Raw genomic sequence first — 20421 nt, forward strand, 5'->3', positions numbered from 1 at the left:
ATTTAAGTCGTTGTACATTAACATGACCAATGAGTTTATGCTAGATATCTATATCTGCAACTACACCGGTCCCATGTGCAAACATTGCTGCACTCAATTTAGGCATGTCCACATCCAACGTAAACATCTTGCCCTTCGTCTTCCCTTTTACTATCGAGCGACCTTTATTTTTCATATCCTCAACAAAGCATCCATGAGGATTGAATCTGACCTGCAATCCCTACTCAACCATTTGACCAACAGAAACTAGGTTCTTGGTGATATTCGGGACATGAAATACATCAGACAGGTATTTCTTTTTTCCATCCTGCATAGACAAAGGAACTTTACCAATCTGCACAATAGGATGTACAATATCATCACCAGTCTCCACAAATCCTGGTCTTTTCATTTTCCTTGCATCCTACATCCATTCTGCATGACCTGTCATGTGGTTTAACACACCTGAGTCAACATACCACACATCATTGCTTTCTTTTGCACTTGTCACAGAATTGGTCATTACACCATAAACAGATGCTCATTTCTATCATCACCCTATCTACTAGAGGATGCATAATTGCCTTGCTGCAATTTTTCAGTCATGATGTCATTCTGCTTCTTGCTGTCTTTAACCATATGACCCATTTTACCACAGTAGTAGCATTCAACATTGTTGTTTGCATTTGGGCCTCTCTGCCATCCACCACTACCTCTTTGGCTCCCCCTGCCTCTAAAGTTACCACGTCCTCCTCCATAGGACTGGTTTTCTTGAATTTGCTGCATATTCTGATTTCTGACACGGCCTCCAAATTGGCCTGCTCTACCTTTGCCTCTACCTCTTCCAGCATTTGAGTAGAAGATAGTTTCTTTTGAAGTCTAAAGAAGATGCACCACCATTTCTCTGTTCTTCAGAAATTAGAAGAGCAATCAACTCGCAATCAACTCCTCAAAATCAGGAAATTTTTCACGGACGGCAATGGATGTCCGGAACTGTACATAATCCTTTCCTATACCATTCAAGGTCACAGAAACTAAATCATCATCTTCCACTGGCGACCCAATAGAAGCAAGTGCATCTGCAATCTTCTTCACCTTCATGTGGTAGTCATTGATGCTCATATTTTCTCTCTACACATTATGCAACTCTTGCTTGAGCTGCATTTTCCTGGCTTGCGTATTTGTGCTATACATTTTTGTCAAAGTATCCCACACCTTCTTTGGCGTGCTTGCATCTTGAATATGCACAATCATAGAATCTGAAATACTGATAGACAGCCAGTACATAACTTTTCTGGCTCTCTCATGCCAGCCTTTAAATGCCTGTAACTCCTGTTTATTGGGAACATTAGGAATAACTGGTTCTTATTCAGCTCCAATAACGAACTCCCAATAGCCTTTTCCCTTAAGGAAATTCGTCATTCTAAACTTCCATGCTTGGAAGTTGTTCTTGTCAAGCTTTTCAGTGACTATCTGTGAAAGAGCATCAGACGCCATTACAGAACACTGCAAAATTATTTTGTTACTGCAAAAAACACAACTTCTGCCTCAGAAGGGCAAATCTGCAAAACTGACGAAAGTGGTATTTGACCACACAGTCACTTCCTAGTGACGATTTTGCATCAATAGGCAATAAGAATGATTCTGTCACTCCCAATATCTCTGCACACATGCATACAATGCAATTTCTATGGCAACTTTTCACGGACCTATAGAACAGTGGTCGCACAGCAAAAACAAGGCACTTTTCTGAGTGCCTGCGGAAAACTTCTGCCACCAAAACGGACCTCGAAATGGCCTCGAATCAAAAAAATAACTGCACCGAGAGCTTTGCCCAAACCCATAGCATATACAGCCCTCTTGCCGCACCACAAAGGGCGTCCCAATCTGAGACAGTGCACTCTTGCACTTTCTGGCTATGCTACCTGCAGAGATTTGCTCCCAAACTTGAAAAAGGAAAGCAACACTGATTCTCTTACCAAGACACCGCGAACTTGGTTTGCTTTCTTGAGCTCCTTACCATGAACTAAGCTCTGATACCATGTGATGAGAGTGGGAGAGAAGTAAGGAGTCTCACTTTAAGCTTTCTCACATACACAATGGGGGAATTCACACAAAGGTGGAGGTTGAAAACAGTTTTCCTCTTCTTAGTTGTGAAAGCCAAAAAAACTCTCTAAATACAAAAGGAATAGGTGAACCCTATATGTGGGTCTCAAACCAAACTGAGTTAACTAAGGTGGCATACTAACTGAGCCACTAACTAGAGTACATAAAGATAGCTGTCATCCAGCTATTATTCATGGTGGGCGGTGTACCAACCGCATCTGCAGCTAACAAGTTGGTGACATAAATGCACAATGGTCACCCTAGCATATCATGAGTGGAGCTTGATATCTCAACATTTCGTGCCTAGTGGTGGATTATTAAGCATGAGAGGCTGAGATCGGTTCTAAGACCGATCTTAGCCTCTCATGCTCTATCGATAATAAAAGGATTTCATGCTTAGCCTCTCATCCTCCACCAACTAGCTTGCTTGGCCAGCTGGGCTCTTGATGAATACTTCTCTCTTCTGCTAGCTTGTTGAGGTTCACATTAATCACATTGTCAGACATGATGCAGAAGATTGATGTTCAATTGCATAGTAGATAACCTAAGATCAATCACGTAGAAGTAGACATACGGCAAATCGAATTTGTTGTGTGTGTTTTTTTAAAAAAGAGCGAGTTCACATACGGCAAATTCGAATTGGTATGTCATATTTTCTGCAAGCATCCAAAAGTATCATGGTTCTAATTGTGGCGCTATGGCTCGAGATGTTTATGCCTTGCAAAGAAACGATCCTTTGGTTTGCAGATAGTAGCATGGTTATGTCACAAACACCGCACATTTCAAGACTAGAGAAAATAGCAGCGTAATTACAAACCTATTGCTTTTATCTATCTGCAATGGTCAACCACGATGACGTAGCTGGCCTCAAGGACATCTTTCTTGATGTCATATCAAGTTGAATAGCTTGACCTCTAGCTGCTCGCGTTGACGAATGGCCATGTTCGAAGGAGTTTCTGGTGGTCATTTCTACATCGTGACATGAATCGATGTCTTATGTTTGGGTTTAAAAATCTACAGGGATTAATAATAAATACGATCCGAAACTTTGCTATAATTTCACTCACGTGGTTTTGTCTAAATGCAGCAGGAAAAACAAAATGGACTGAACTTTTATCTTTAGAAGGTGAAGGAATTGATAAAATAACTTGAATCAAGCAAATACACTTTGTTGTGCGTACCTTTAGGAGAAGACACTCATTTGGAGGCTGCAAACATCTTGAAAACAGAAGTGTTGCAAACATGATTAGTATGTTGGTCGAACCAAGCAAATGTAATGTTCCCTTGCAGAAACAAAATGTGCGAAGAAGTGTGCGTGCTCAAGATGAGGTGTAAAAAAAAAAACCATACGTAATGTATGGTGGAGAGCCGGCACATGTCTCTCCAAAAATTATATATCATAGGGGAACATGCCATTCCCCCGTTTCGAATAGTCACCTCCAGTGTTGGAGGTGTAGCGCATTAATGCGAACCACAGCAACAGATGGTGCAAAAACATTTCAGAATTGAAATGACCGTACATTCTACTTACGTGGAGTATCCTTTGTGACGTCAACAACTTGACAAGAAGTCGCCTATTTCTTTGTTGGAATGTTGGAATCTGAAAAACAATCATGATTAGTCAATATGCATTCCTCATGTTCTGCATGTTTGGATATGTTGGTTAGCATATGTGTAATTTCCTAAAGATGATAAATTCAAGCACAAAAGCTATACACAATCCAGCGATCAAAGATTTTGAATATACGCACTTTTATGTTTCCATAGTCGTAATTTTCCCGAATCTTACAAAGGTAAAAATTGTAACTACAAGTGCTCGAAGATGTGTGAAGATGTAATGTCAAGCTATAGAACATGTGAAAATCCAACAATAAAAATGAAGCTTCCAGTTGTAAAGCCGAACCGTGGATTGCATAGCTTGGTGAAGCAAAATTTGAAGACTTTAGACAATGAAAACCTAAGGTTAGAAATATTAGAACACAAAGGAGGGAGTTTTCCAAATTGGGACGATGATAACGTTAGTATTTTCAGTTTTCAAGAATTGTTTATTTATTGTGTTGATTGTTGTGGCACGACAGTAAACACACTTTCAGCGTTCTAACATATATAGGTTTCAGACAACACACTTTCTAACATCTATAGGTTTCAGACAACGGAGAAGACGTTTAGGGAAGTTGGGCTGCCATTTTGCAAGATAAAGTTGACCACGAAAGTATTCAGAGTTCTAAAGATATCTGGTTCCAAATGTAGATAACAAAAGTATGGTCTCAGATGTGGGGGAACAATGGAGAAAGCATAATTGTAGCAGAAATAAGACATCTTGCTTAAATTTTCAAGACGTTTAAGAGAAGAAGCTCTTCAATTCATGTAATTAGTCAAAGGACGAAGATCAAAGTTAGAGAGAACATGGATGGATTTGGTAAAAGCTTAAGATAGAGAGTAGTTTAGGGTAATTGGGAAGGTTTTAAGATGATGGAAGATAATATCGAGATCATGAGATGTGGATTTGTAGAGCTGGGTTGCTTGCTGCACAGCAATCTTGGAAAACCTTATCCCATACCTCTATGAATGCTTCGACTATTGTTTCATGGTGCTCTAGAGAATTAAGTGATAGAAAACATTGCAGCAGCTCCTCAAAATCAGGTGCCGTATAGATTTGCTTCTGCAGAATCATGTCTGCCATCGAGTTTCGGAAATCTGTCAATGGATTTCTAGAGCATTTCACTACTGCTACACTGTCCGTCACCCGGCATGAATCCTTCTTGCATGATCAAGGACAACTATACTGCGACATGCTTTCAAGATGCATACAAATATGACCTGATCAGGTTCTGTGCTGGTATGTTGCATTTGTTCAAAAAGTTGCAGGGCATCATTATCATAGCCATTGTTAAACCACACCTCTATCATTGCACTCCAAGTAATAACATCCTCCTGTGGCAAACAGTCAAAAATCTTACGTGCATCCTCAAGGCTTCCCCATTTGCCATACATGTCAATAAGGGTGTTTCCCACGGAAACATCGGACTCAAATCCACTTTCATCTTCGCGCAAATTACTCTCACAAGATGGGTTCTGATTTAGAAGGCATTAGCTATGCAGAGCAGTTCTTTCTCAATTCTCGCGGCATGAAGCTGTTTACATGCCGATGGTCGCCTGTCGACAAAGAAGTTCGAGCTTTGATTCTTTTGTGTCATGGATACGGCATGGAGTGCAGTATATACATGAAAGGAGTCGGAGTGCAGCTCGCTCAACCCGGTTATGCTGTGTTTGGAATCGACAATGAAGGCCATGGCAAATCTGAGGGTCTTCGATGCTTTATCAATAATTTCGACGACGTTATCGACGATTGCGTGTCGTTTATGAAGAGTGTCCGAGATTGCGAGCGGTACAAAGGCAAACAAGCGTTTTTATACGGTGAATCCATGGGTGGTGCCTTGGCGTTGCTGATCCACAGAAAGCAACCTGAAAGTTGGAATGGCGTAGTTCTAATCGCTACTATGTGCAAAATCTCGGAAGACATGAAGCCACCTGAATTTGTCACCTCCGTTTTGAAGAAGCTCACATATGTGATTCCTACGTGGAAGATTGTGCCTTCAGGAGACGTAATTGAATCCAGTTTCAAAAATCCATGGAAAGTGGAGGAGATTCGATGCAATCCCTACATATACCAAGGCACACCAAGGCTGAAGACGGTGGAACTACTAAACGCAAGCATGGGTTTGGAGAAGCAGCTTGGGGAGGTAACAATTCCGTTTCTGGTGTTACACGGCAACAATGATTCGGTCACAGATCCAAACATCAGCATGGAATTGTACGAGATTTCTCGAAGCAAAGACAAAACGATCAAGATATTTGAAGGGATGTGGCACGGGCTTACTTTTGGGGAGCCGGAAGGTAGTGTGGAGGCTGTTTTCGAAGACATCATTCGCTGGCTTGATCAGAGAACAAGGATGAACATGCACTTAGAAGCCGACGTATCACATCTCCAGCAGCATTTCACCAAAAAGGTGATGGGCAATTGGAGCAGCTCCACTTGCGGATTATTTTGAACAACATTGGCTGACAACATTGAAAGCTTTACAGATGGAGATCGTCAAGAAGTACTTGAATTGGCACTTAACGTCAGATCAAGGAAAAAAAACAATAGTACAGATAAAGGAAAAAAAACAATAGTACATACCTGGGAGCAAGAAGATCATTAACGGTGAGTGAGCAGCGATTCATCCTTCACATATATTTAAAGGTTTGAGCATGGGCTTTTTACGCTTTGTAAGCTTTTGGGCTTTTCAAGCCCATAGCTTTTGGAGTACATGTTCTCAATATAGACTAATGATCTAAGGGTGTATATTGTGCCATGTGGAAGCACAGGATTTCAGAATTTTAAAAAACGTCCTAGTGCTGTCCAAGTAATCAATAATCATGAGAGGATAAAAACGGTTTTGAATCCAATCTTAGCCTCTCAACTTCCACCAAGCTTGGCTAAGATACGGTCACTTTTAAAATGCATCTTGGTGAAATATGAAAAGGGCCACTTGGACTAATCCATGTGCAATATGAGAGAGAGAGAGAGAGACTATGCTGGCATGCATAAAAGTTTGATTTTGGAAACATGCTCAACAATGAGATGCCTTTGTGGAACCACTTCTCGTATCAGTGTAGAGTCAAAAGACAACACTCTCTCCCCATGGTCAGTAGGTCTTCTTCTATCTCGAGCTATCTAATGTCTGTGGCTCTCTCTGCTCCATCCTCTTGGTTATCATGGTTCTCCATCTTTGCTTTGGAATTCATTACAGCTCTTTGGTCATATTCCTGCCAACCTCTTTATCCTCAATGTAAGTTCTCTTCTCTCCTGACTGTGTATCTTTGTCTTTGCTCCGAGCATGTATCAGGCATCTCTTAAGGCCTAGATGATACAAAGGGTTGCCTAGGAACACTCTTCAATCTAGACACCGGTCATCAAACCAATTTGTAGGATTCTAAAATCAACAGATCATACTCAGAGGTATCTTTTAAAATATTGTGTGTGATAAAGTAATTGCCATAGCTTGTCACTTGTCAATGCTTGGATTGTGTGTGCACTCATTCCTAGCCTTCTTCTCTCAATCCACTTGATTCCCCACTCAAAACTTAGCATTACACTCCCCAACAAGATTGCCAAATGTTGACGCTCGATTTTTCTCACCCCTCGAAGTTTGTTGATAAGGGTGTAAATTGCACCATAGGGTTATGGGACAAACGCTAACCCTAACCCTAAGGGGTCCTATGTGTATATTCCTATTTTCCTTAGAAAACAAGTTAGTATACAATTAAAATCTATCTTGTGCACTCCTCTCTCTCTCTCTCTCTCTCTCTCTCTCCAAAATAGTTTTTATACCAATACTATCCATCTCTCTCTCTCTCTCTCTCACACACACACACCATGTATGCAATGCTACCAAAAGCATCTTTCCCAACTAAAAGTTAAGCTAAACATACAACTTGAAATTCCCTTTAAAAGCATTCAATAGTAAGCTTTTATTCCTTGAACAAACCTTGGTCTCTAATTCGTCAATGATAGTAATAAGGAAAGATGGATAAAAGTAACTATTGAATCAGTCATTCTTCTTGGGTAGCCTACTTGAGTTGCCAACCTCCTCAATGATTTCATCGTTATCTCTTTACTAGGTGCCTCATTGTTGGAATCTAATTTGTCTTTCTCTTTGACCTCGAATAATTTTCCTATGCATTCTTGTCCAATTCTTTAGCATCACCCTCCTCCATCGATATACTCGCATCCTCGTTTACAATTTACATGCAATTCAGTTTTGTCCATTATTGTGTGTGCAGCTTGTTGACCCCGTTGAAGATGCTATCCTCAAGCTCCTTCTTAGCCTTCCTCTCCTTCAATGCCCTCACAAGAGACCTCATTGCCTCTCCTGCATCCTTCTTCTCCTTAATGAGCACCTCGCTCACATCTGCAGGAGTTATCTCCACTCCCACCATCGCTTGCTCCACCTCCCCATACAACTCGTGCTCCTCTATCGCCAGATAATTTCTCACCAGCACCTTGAATGCCTCGTAGGTGCAATACGACATGTGTATGTGCATGTCCATCCTCCCCGACCTCAGCAATGCTGAATCGAGCTTCTCTATGTGGTTGGTCGTGAAGATGAATATCCGCTCGCTCCCGCAGCAAGACCACAACCCATCTGTGAAATTCAGTAGCCCCGAGAGCGTCACCTCGCTAGCCTCTTCTTTCTCAGAGCCGTCACTACCCGGAGTTGGAAGCTTATCCTTAGAATCCTTACTTTTCTTCTTCCTGTCCGAGAAATCCAACGAGCAATCGATGTCCTCTATAACTATAATAGACTTGTTGCTCGTCTGGATAAGAAGCTCTCGGAGTTCTGCGTTGGATTTTACCGCAGTGAGCTCCAAATCGTAGAGGTCGTATTGCAGGAAGTTGACCATGGCAGCGATCATGCTGGACTTGCCTGTACCGGGAGGCCCATACAGAAGATACCCGCGCTTCCAGACACGGCCTGCCCTCCTATAGAAAGCTTCGCCGTTGACAAAATCGGTGAGGTCCTCCTGGATCTTCTGCTTCTGGGAGGAATCCATTGCCAGAGTTTGGAAGATGGAAGGGTGCTTGAAGGGCACAGAAAACCACTTAGAGCCCCGGCCGGAAGGCCTCTTTGCATTTGTATAGAGCATTCTGTCTCGGCTCTTGAACTTGATCTCTTCGGCGTGTTGGATCATGTGCTGGATGTAGGGAGCAAGAATTTTGGCCTTGTCTTTTTTGTGTATTCGCAAGGTCAGTGAGCGTTTCTCATCCGGAACACTCTCCCAGGTGAAACCCTGGTGTCTGCGCTCATAGCTGGTGAATTCCCACCACATTTTGACGCCCTGAAAACTATCTTCCATTCGCTCGTCCTCTCCCAAGCTGTAGGTGGGCGAGGATGCATTCCTGGGCAGAACCAGATTTACTTTTCTCGCAGCTGTTACAGCAGCTTGGCTGAGGTGGAGCTGAACTGCGGAGTAGAGCTCGTTTGTGCTTACCCCATCATGCTCGTCGATTCTCAGGTCGACGTAATTAGAGAAACCTCGCAATAGCTTGCGGGCTATCCGTTTGAGCGCATCTTGCACTTCAGGGGGCAGAAAGGTGTTGATGAAAATTTGCAGAAGAGCAAGGAATGAGAAGATCGTGCCATAAGAAATGGAAGAGTTCTCCATAGCTCGGGTTGAAGCTAGAATTTGTGCTTGTAGTGAGCTGCTGTATCAAACTTCCCACTACAACCGCAATCTAAGTCTGCTGCTCTTCAATTCTTCTTATTCAACCTACATTTAGCCTCTGAAGCTCGTTCTTCTTGAGAATAACATCCGGTGCTTATCCTTATACTACCTCTGTAAGCGAAACCTTTGAAACTACTTGGCCACTTCAAAACTCCCAACACTTTATACATGTAAGGGACTCTCGTTTGCAATTACCCCTCTTCCACGCAATCTTTAAGAAATTGAGCCTCTAGCATCGCGTCTTGACTCTTACTCTTGATTCTTGATCACGAATAGAATAAAGGATGACATCGGCCCGCAACGCAGACATTGAAGACCACGTTCGCTTATCAGTCCTAAAGGCTTAGCGCTCGTGGCCGGCATCTGCACAGTCCCTACTGTTGACTACCGTACATTTGAGGGGTCAGGATGAATCGGGCGACCACAGCTCGTGGACCTATTTCAGCCATGAGCAGCACAATTCAAGTGTCATGGTTAGTCGGAAAACCAAAATTTGATCTCCAACGCAGGTTTTCGGACATCCGAGCTGAGCTCACCTAGTGTCGGTCCTGTCGTTAGGCAAAGGATATCACGTAGCGTCACATCCAAGCCATTGCAGTTTGATTATGCGGATTGCAGTATCATTATCATTTTTCCTGAGGAAGATGATCACGGCGAGAACTCTTTTCCCATTCAATTTTCAAGCACGAGCTGCTCAAAACTAGAGCCCAAAACATACTTCTCCTCAGTGCATGTGCATCAGCCGCAAATCATAGTCTGTATTTTCTTGCTTTCCTTCCACGTAAATTTGAAATAAAAGTCTTCGACAAACACTTGATTATGAATTTGTGTATTCTATTCCGAAATCCGATCTTTCCGCAAATAAGGCGCAATTAATTAATTTGTGCCAGAGGCGGAATGTCTAAAATCGATACTTCAATTCTTACTTTGCTTGCTTGATTTTCCTACGCTTCAACAAATTGTCGCTCTCTTTTTTGGGCTCTCTCGATTTTCTCGCTCGCTCTATCAATGGCCTCAGACACAAGTTATTCCACAAAGTGGATTTTTCCTCAATATCTTTTTTTTCGAGTTTTCTCAAGGTATTCTATGAGTATTCTATCGCCTTTTCTCAAGGTATTCTATCGATTCTTGTGTCTTTCTGTTTACCATTGCATTTTGTGTCTATTAAGGAGGGTATTTTACCCTCACTTTCCTTTTTGTATCCAATAAACGATTATAAGCACTGCTATTTCATACTGACATTTATATGTAGATTCTTGTATAGGAGCCTATTTTGGATGCATTTCCTTGCTTGAAATTAAAGTTAAGAGACTATAAGGATCTTCAGGTTTCCATTTTGTATCAATAGATAGTTTTTCCACTACATTGTTGGTTTTTCATCCTTCAGAAAAAAGCAAAAGCAATGCAAATTGCTATGACCTTTGAGAGCATCACTTCCCCTTTGTAGGAAAGGTTGAATGACCTTTGTAGGAAAGGTTGAATGAAGAAAGATTCGATGACAACTAGCATCAAGGAAAATGAGAACATGAATATATTCTTGTTCTCTCTCTAGCAATTATCTGTCTGTATCCTCAGAATTAGTGGTAGGTGACATTTCTCTGCACAATACAAGATTGGGTGTAGTCAATCACAAAACTATTTTAGGGTCAATATCAGGCTTTATTCTAATATTGCTTTGCATTGAAGTCCGAAGCACTTGACTACCAAGCTTTTAACTACTAGGTTCTTGACTACCAAGCTCTTGAGTACAAGGCTCTTGACCAGGGATGTTTTTATCGAAGCTATACTGATATATTAATATAAAATCTTGGTGAAAGTTTATAGCGATAAATTTTTTAGTTTCGCAATATTAATATAACATAGTAAGCTTTTATATATTTTCTTCTCAATTTTGAAGTAAAAGATGCAAATCCTGGCAAAACTTCATATTTTTTTGTATAAAAGGTTCAAATCGTGACAAATGTTTCAAACATTTATTTTTATTAGAACATACAAACTTTCGGCACTAATTTAAAAGTTTCGCTTCTTAATGAAACTAGCATTAAAAAGTCATCCATGCTCTTGACTTCTATGCAATGCTTAAATTTGATGTGCAGATGGAGCTTCATTAGACTTTTGGGCTTCATATGACTCCCAAGAATTTCACCAGCTCAGCATTCATGAAGCTCAAGCATATCTCCAAGACTTCAACATATAATGTACATACATATAGTTAGTAGTTAGAATTTATCTACTATACTACTAATATGTATCCCAAATAATGTGAGTCTGCCTGCTCTAGAATCTCGAGGGCCTGGCATTAGTCTCGGAGTCTGTGCAATTGTCATCTTCAGCTTAAAATGGGATTTGTACAGAGTGTCATCTTCATTTTGAAGCTTAAATTTTTTTCAATGACTTCACTGAATTTTTTATGAAGCCTAGAGGTGTGCAGCAAATTTAAGCATTGCTTCTATGGTCCTAAATAGTAGGCTGCTCTAGACAAGTCTATAAGGTTTGAGCTGCAGGCTCATTACAGCAACCTGGCAACTATTCCTTGATAGGCCCCTTCGAACCAGCCTTCAAACTTTGAGGTGTAGGCTCATCAGTGCCTCATATAGGTAACACTTCCTTGTTTGCCCCATTTTCTCCACACCCCAGTCCTTCAAAAAGGACTTTGAGTGGTTTTATGGGGTTTAGTTTCTCTCTTACTACATCTATAGCCTTCGCTCTTCCTTTGATGGAAACATGATATATTGCTTCTTGCCTCTAGCCTTTTCGTATTAATGAGTGCAATCTCCTGGATGAGAGCAATCTCCATGACTTTTTTTGGCCTTCTTATATGGTGACTGCCCTCTCCTTGACTCTTTATGATACTTGATGGCCCCACATCTTCATGCATTCTTTTTGTTCCTCCTCATTAGATGTAGAGATACCATCCCCATCATCTGAGCTAAACTTAGCATTATTTAAATCTCTATCATCCATCCTAGTATCTTCATCCTCTTATGCTTCTTTTCTTCCTATGATCCTCTGTACCTTCTCTTTAACACTATTCTTGGTCTCTTTGCATGTGCATCCTCAAATGCATAATGCAACAGACATATGTGCTAAACAAGTCCACCTAATATTTAGAATCAACGATATTCACATGAATACCCTTCCATAGCAATGTTTCAACAATGAAACTAATTCAATACATTGGTACCATCCATCCATCTATCAAATAGCTTCTAGCATATTATCTATCAAGGAGGGAAGCTTCAACTTCTAATAGGGCACCATTTTCAAAGTCAATTTAGCCTTTTCTTCCTTTTCAAATGAGATCTCCAGAACCCTTTGAGGATTTGATTGGAGAACCATCCTCTATGCAAGAAATAAACTAGAAAAGGCTATAAGACCTGAATGTCAATGCCTTCTAGCAAGATCATGTCATCATGCACAATCAAACTGTAATATGATTTTGTAAGTGGATCCCTAATTACAGCAGTTAGACTCATATACAAGGGATCGCCTTGTGGATTTATGACAAAAAGGACCAACTTTAATCTTTTCTGGTGTGGCAAAGAACCTTGTATGCAAAATCGTACAAGCCCAACAATCCCCAGCACTCCAACGTCTTATACATAGAGTTATTTTGGTTCTTTTTCTCAAAATAGCCATGGAAGTCAAACCTACATCAAGAAAATGTCTTCGCATTCCCGGGCCTATCTTCTGTAGTTACACCCCAAGATGCTATGACTAGCACACTTGTTGGAGCTTGTGTTTGAAGGGGTACAACCCCTATATGATACAAGTACAACATTCATCTGAACATTTGCTAATGCATCCCATATATTCTTCAAAGATCCCAGTGTCATCAAGTAGTTGTGGAGATCCTTCTAATGAATTTAGTGTAGCCTTCAAGGAATACTTCTTGTTGCAAATATATAACCTACACAATGCATCTTGATTGTTCCTGTTTTTTCATCTAGGAAACGAGATCTATCCCCATGATTGTCCTACCATTTTATAATGTCTCGGCACTGCATGTTACGATTTCGGACATTCTCCACTGAGATCACCAAAAAACACTTTGAATTTTTCCCCAGTAAGTACCGACCATGATCAGTATATTTCTCAGTACCTTGATAGATATGGACATTGTCATGATTTCCTACAAAGTCATATTTATTTACTTTAGAACTAACTGCATCTAGGTTACATTGACTCTACATATTTCTTACACAATACACAAGAGGGTGCTTAACTATGTAAGTTTTTGGAGTCCCCTAGTTTACTAATAACTAACGTAAGTGGGTCAGCTAATAACTCAAATATAAGTTGCACCATTGAGAAAAAGAACTAAAACATTGACTTTAATTTTTTCAGGGCTAGTTACATTAAATTTTTAAATTTGACTACGTTTATTGTAATAAGGGAGGGGAGGGTAATGTCGAAGGATGGTAGCGGTGAGGGGAGGCTCAAAGGATGGAGGGGGGACAGTGGTGACGGGGAGAGGAAACAAGTGGGAGGACAATGTGGAAGAGGGACCTTTCCAAAAAAATTTAAACTTTTATGTTATGAAAAATTTTAAATAATTATAAATTTACAGTTACTTTTTAAAATATAAAATAAAAATAATTAAAGTTAAATTAAATATTTCTAAGAATAAATAAATTTAACTTTAATTTTAATTTCTTTAAAAAGTTTTAAGGAGGGGACGACGGTGATGAGGTAGCCCAACGGAGGGGGGTGTGAGAGGTGGAGGTAGGCAAGCAAGGGGAGGGGGGGAGGTCATGGATGGGCAAGGGAGGCAAGGAGGGTGAGAGGAGGCAGCCAGGGGAGGGGTGGGAGAGGGGAGGGGATTGCCCCTCCCTCCCCTACTTCCCTCCCTTTTTTGTCCTGTTGCAACAATAGCAGGGGGGTCCCCACTCCTTTCCTATTGTGGATAAAAGAGGAAAGGGGAGGGATGAGGAGAGGCAATGGGAGTGGTCAAGCAGGAGAGGCGGCAGCCAAGAGGAGAGAGAGAGAGAGAGAGAGAGAGAGAGAGAGAGAGAGAGAGAGAGAGAGAGAGAGAGAGAGAGTGTGTGTGTGTGTGTGTGTGTGTGTGTGTGTGCGCGCATTGGAGACCAAAAGGTCTATGGGACAGCAAGAAACTCTCTAGTACATCTGCTTTAGGGAGGACACATGGCAGCTCCCAAGGAGTGCAAAAAGCAACCCACATTCTTTAGAGTACCTACATGAGAGAGAGAAGGGCGGGGGGGGGGGGGAGGGTGGGGAGGGGAGGGAGAGGAAGAAGCAAAGGAGGGAGGGAGGCAGAGAAGAGAGGAGGGAGAGGGGGTGGCCAAGGGAGAGGAGGAGGAGGAGGAGGAGGAGGGATTACCTTGGAGGAGAAGGAGGACAAGAATGTTGGATTCGGAAAGAAGAAGATCTTGAGAGACTTTTGAGAGAATGAGAGAATGAGAAAAGAGCAGGGATTATAAGGGATAGGTGTGTTACATTTAGCTTTAGGACTCTTAGGGCAAGCTGTTAAGATTATGTGCAGCACAACCTTCATTAAACCTTCATTCCACACATCATTCTTCCATCATCGTAGTTTACTCTTCATCTCAACCTATTGCTTAGTTTCACAAAATTTTCAAAACATTGCAAGATGTCAATTATCTTTCCACCCATTGAATATGCAAGAACTTTGAAAAGCTTTTGTTTGTGCTTCTTGAAAAAAGTTTAGATCTTCAAAAAAACCAATTCTCTCCCAACCTTTTGTGTATGCAACAACTTCTAAAAGCTTTTGTTTGCATTTGATCTCTTGCATATGCAACTTTCGCTTTGTTTGTGCTTTCTAGAAATTTTCAAGATTTTTAAAAAAGTTAATTCTCTCCCAACCTCTTGCGTATGCAAACAACTTCAAAAAGTTAATTCTCTCCCAACCTCTTGCATATGCAAACAACTTCAAAAAGCTTTTGTTTGTGTGTTCTGGAAATTTTCAAGATTTTGAAAGAGTCAATTCTCTCCCAACCTCTTGCATATGCAAAAACTTCAAAAAGATTTCATTTGCACTTTTTAAAGATTTTCTTGATTTTAAAAACAATTAATTCTCTTCCAACCTTTTACATACACAAATCCTTTAAAAAGTTGCTTTCCTTTCCATTCTCTTGCATAAGCAATACCTTATAAGTACAAATTCTAAGTAGAAATATCATATAAATTGATAAAATTATATTGTTGACATAAAATGTATAATCTATAACTTTTATTTTAAAAAACAATACAATAATAGTTATATAGATTTATTGATACAAAATATATCATGTAATATCATATAAATATGATATATTCATATAAAAACATACTTAAAATTACATAATATCATCTATTCAAAAATAATAAATAGTATTATATTTAAAAAATAAAATATATAGATATGATGATGAAGTATATTAATATATTCATCAAGCCAAGCAAGGAGTCCAATCGCAACTGCATGAGGGACTAAAACAAGAAGTTAGTCACCGAGTGAACCTAGTGGTCTCACAGACAGAGATCGAGGCCACTTAATCCTGCAGATCCTGAACCACATGTAGTGCCCGAGCCAATAGTTATCAAAGCTAGGTCACTCAGCGTATCAAAGTTAAGTTTCAAGAATTTAAGGTGCTGATGAGGAAGACCCATATAGTCATATGCAAATTTTCATGCGCGTATGCCACATCAATGGAGCTACAACCAAGGAAGAGTACGTGAATTACTTTCCTTGCACTTTGGCAAAGATAGATCAGCACTGGTTTAACCAATTTCCAATCGGTTAATTTGCAAATTGGTAGCAGCTGTCTGAGGCTTTTATTAAGCAGTTCAAACAAGAGATCAATGAGGAAGATGTTTGTATAAAGCTCAGTGACCTCAAGGAAAAAGAAAATGAGTCCATCCAAGACTTTGTTTTGAGAATACGGGCCCTCATTAATCAGGTGAGCGCACTACTATATGATAACTTATTGCATGCTTGGTTGACTATGGGTTGCATACAGATCGACTGATCACCCAATTCCATACCAACTTCTTTGATTGGATTTTCCAACCTCGTCTGTCTCTTGGCCATGTACGTTTGGTGCCTCTCCGAGCATGTATCAGACATCTATCAAGGCTTGAATAAGCATGCTAACTACCTGGATGTAGTGTTCTATCCAAACACTAGTTGTCATTTAATCTTCAAACACTTAACTTGTATTCCAACACTTGGATAAATCTTTTATAGTAATATGCTAATCCAAGCAACTATTGTAACTTATTGCGTGTCAGCATTAATTGCTACTCTCAATGTCTGTGCTCTCTAAGGACAACTAAGCTCAATCCACTCAACTCCCCACTTAGACTTTTAGCATGTCACTCTCACTCCCCAACAGGATCGCCAAATGTTGATGGTGTAAAAGAACGTGTTTTGCATGATTTTTGCAATCCTTTTGACCTAATTTTGGACAGAAAGTCCAAGTCCAATCATCGCACCAATTCAGGCTCATTTTGGAAAAAATTTATCATAATTCAAAGAGCCGCATCAAAATTGTTTGCAATCTTCATCAACATGGTTAGCCATTCAAAGCCAAGATTTCTACAAAAGTTTTGAAGATAATTAGTCAATTTTGTCAAAGTGTTACTAAAAGGGGAATACTTCGTAGACAAATTGGCATGGTTGAATATGGATATCATCATTGGAGAATTTCAAAATCACGGCAAAACAAGATCATGGAATCCTCATCTCAACACATATAAGCTTACGAAGTTCAATTCAACTAACTTGGTGGCACCAACAAATAGTTCGAGCAATTTATGCAAATAATTAACCATCCAATTGCACTCCAAGCATTTTGGCTATCCACTATAAATAAAATCAACAAACTATTCCCTTTGCTACCACAGTTATGCCAATAAATTAAAGGTCAACCAGTATTGAATTAGATTCTTTGTGCCTCATAACTCTTTCACAAGCTAGAGACCTAACCAATGTAAAAGCTCATAATGGAACCCATATAGGATCAAACTCTAGAGACTACCCACAATACATAGACATGTATCCTAGCAATACAATGGACCAATTGGAGTTAAACCCACAAGTTCTTGACACACAACATGATCAATTTGCATACATGCCCATGTTCTGAAGAAGAGGTAACCTTGAAGACTTAGTTTCCTTGTTTAAGCAAAGATGGTTAGAAGAAACCTCAAGGCAGGAGGAAACCTATTTCCACAAGCTCATGATCCCAAACTTCCCAAAAGTGGCAAGGTTGCTCAATTGCTAGAGACAGACACGCATACAATCATTTTGTTGATAGTCAATAAAGTTTGACCAAAAAATGTGCCCTTAATGATATATTATTGATGGGAAAGAGGGGATAAGGGGATCGTGTTGATGCCTGGTGGAAGTGACGCAATGGATGAAAAAGTTCTCAGAAGCGTTCGACGGCGCAAGGTTTAGGTGACATTTGATACTTTGCAACGCAATAGAGTGTGCACTGTAGTATGTACTCTGTCTATTTATATATCCACTTGGATTGATCATGCATCGTTTCACTCTGCCTAGCATAATATACCCAACGCCCACCATCCATCAGAGCCCTCATCGAACTCTTAATTCTTTTTAATTACCCTTGACTATGTTAGTTTTTGAACCCCTTTGTCTTATCTTTCATGATTGTTGAAATTTGTGGATCACACGGATCCAACGTCATGCTACCAATTAATGTAAATTGCAAGATAAAGCATTGTTGGAGCATGGGCCATAGGTTTTGTATTTCCGCATCCATTCTGAGGTACCAATTAAATGATTCTCCTAATTGTGACAGATTATGTCGACAAGCTAAAAAGTACTATCATAGAGGGATATTTGTCACTAACAAAGCACGAGTTAATCAAAAGTTTTATCAAACGATTACATGAAGAAATTCAAGAGCAAACGGATCATTATAGTTACAAAACTATAACAAAAATATATGATTTTGCAATGATGGTTGAAGACTCAATTGAGAATGATCAAGAAATGATTGAAGCTAAATTGAAAGGCTAGGTTTTCTAACCCCAAAGACAATATGAGTGCAACAAGAGCACGATGAAAAGAACAAACTTCATACTGTGCCGAACAAAACACAGAGATACAAGACGTAAGAGGAGCTCATTAAAATCAAACAAGATCTAGCAATTGCCACTAGAGTGTAGCCCCTCACCAAAAGATTCTCAAGCCAAGATCTGCTCAACAAAAAAGGTCATCGAGGACTCCCCTTAGCCAAATTACAACCGGTAAAACATCAACATGAACCTATCAATAAGAAAAGCAATGGTCATTCATCAACAATGTGTTCCACTCCATACAATCATATACAATCAAAACCATCAAAGACAAAATCTATCTCGATACAAAAGAAAGTTGAGAATTGCTTTGTACCCAGTCAACATCAACGCTTGGATAGGAGATTAAGTTCATGGGTCCCCAAAATATGCATCAAGAAAACAAAACTTGCAATTATTCAAAGACCATGCAATAAGCTAAAAGAAATATGGGTACCTTGATAACAGCATGTAGAGAAATGTTGTCTACAAAAATGGAACATGCACCAAGCATGAAGTCATTAGTACAAATATTCCTCAACAAAAATAGCTACACCCATTCCGAGTCACCAATGGAATACTTCTGACACATGAAAACAATCAAGCCCCAAAGACCCAGAGTACAAATAAATAACATATGTCTCAACAACAACAGATACATCAATAAAGGCACGCAAAATCCAAGGATGGAAGACAATCGAACCATTCATCATAAAAAATTATTACAGTTTTAACAAATGCATGTCCACATATGGACTAAAGTGTCAACTCTCCATACTAGTCTAGCTTGTCGACACTCCTATCTACAAGGCTAGAAAAGCTTCAACAAAATCCAAAAAGACTAACACTTTGAAAATGAAGGAAAACAAAAAACAAATAAAGAAGTGGCATTTAGCAAAAGTCCATTTGGGAACCAAACCTCAAATAACAACATGATTCATAATCATGGGACCAACGAATAAAATTGCAAATAAAATTATCTTGAATTTTGCAACTCTGTAAGTCAACATCCTAGGCACAATGAATAAAATTGCAAATAAAATTCTCTCGAGTTTTGCAACTCTACAAGTCAACATACCTAGGCACCTAGGTTAGGTCCACAAGCACGCACACGAGTTTTTTCAATTTAGACATGATAGATGCATCAATAAAACCCCATAAAATAGATGACGTTATGTCAAGCACTATCTCAAAGTCAAGGCACAATACTCAAGAATCCTTAGGTGGAGGTATCCAATGTCATTCCTATCTTTGCAAGGCCTCTAGTCTCAACCCAATGATGCAATAGTATTAGAGTAAATGATGTTATAAGATACCTATATTACAAGCTCAATAAGCAATTGGGGCCATGGCCTATAAACGTGATGGGGGAAATTAGAACTTTTAATGCTAACAAGGGTGGCCCAAAAGCTTAAAATGCTAACAAGGATAAGAAAAGCTTAATCAAAATGGTGATGCAGGTCCTAGTGGATGCCAAAGCTACTCTTTCAGATGTGCCAAATGCTTCTTCTGACAAAATATCATGGATCTCCCACCTAAACAGATCCTGAAGGTAGCGAGGTTCCAGTGTCCGTTGGGATCGCAGAAGTACAAACAGACAACCAAAGCAGCAAAACACGCCACTCTCCATTTGGGGGCACTTCAGAACATTGAAGGCATGACATACCACATAAAAATGTACACACGCCACAATTCTTGTCTTAGCGGACAAATGGCCCCACAATTGTGACCCATCAGAAAACAACACTGAACACTGTACCATCACAATCACACTAAGCTCCAGCCACTGAAATTAAAACTCAAGAAGCAACACATGCAAACACATAAAAATCCTTTGGCAGCTTTCACACATTGAATCAAGAGCATAAAAATTCCCTTAACAACACTCGTTTGAGCTGTGATGAAGCAGATCGATATATTTGAGAATCTCTCTTAATTTTTCCAATACAGAATATCCCTCTTGACACTGATATAAGCTGCTCCAGTCCTCAATACAGAATATTCCTCTTGACAATG

The 20421-nt window shown here is 39.9% G+C and overlaps 1 protein-coding gene and 1 pseudogene across 1 annotated transcript; one reads left to right on the top strand and one right to left on the bottom strand.

Annotated features, from left to right (window-relative positions):
• The first annotated feature begins 5510 nt into the window (after positions 1-5510).
• LOC147899225 (caffeoylshikimate esterase-like) lies at positions 5511-6137 on the top strand. The gene has a single exon (XM_087377667.1). It carries the CDS (start codon positions 5511-5513, stop codon positions 6135-6137), a length of 627 nt encoding a protein of 208 aa, XP_087233793.1.
• A 1762-nt stretch (positions 6138-7899) lies between these two features.
• Positions 7900-9297, bottom strand: LOC147899226 (AAA-ATPase At4g25835 pseudogene; annotated as a pseudogene).
• Between the last annotated feature and the right edge of the window lie 11124 nt (positions 9298-20421).

This window comes from Dipteris shenzhenensis, chromosome 8 (genome assembly GCF_047967505.1).
Source record: "Dipteris shenzhenensis isolate YYH24624 ecotype China chromosome 8, Dip_SZ_1.0, whole genome shotgun sequence".
Classification (NCBI taxonomy): Eukaryota; Viridiplantae; Streptophyta; class Polypodiopsida; order Gleicheniales; family Dipteridaceae; genus Dipteris; species Dipteris shenzhenensis.

Bases quoted from the DNA above. Each gene is read 5' to 3' on its own strand.
- LOC147899225 (XM_087377667.1), top strand. From the start codon at position 5,511: ATGGGTGGTGCCTTGGCGTTGCTGATCCACAGAAAGCAACCTGAAAGT.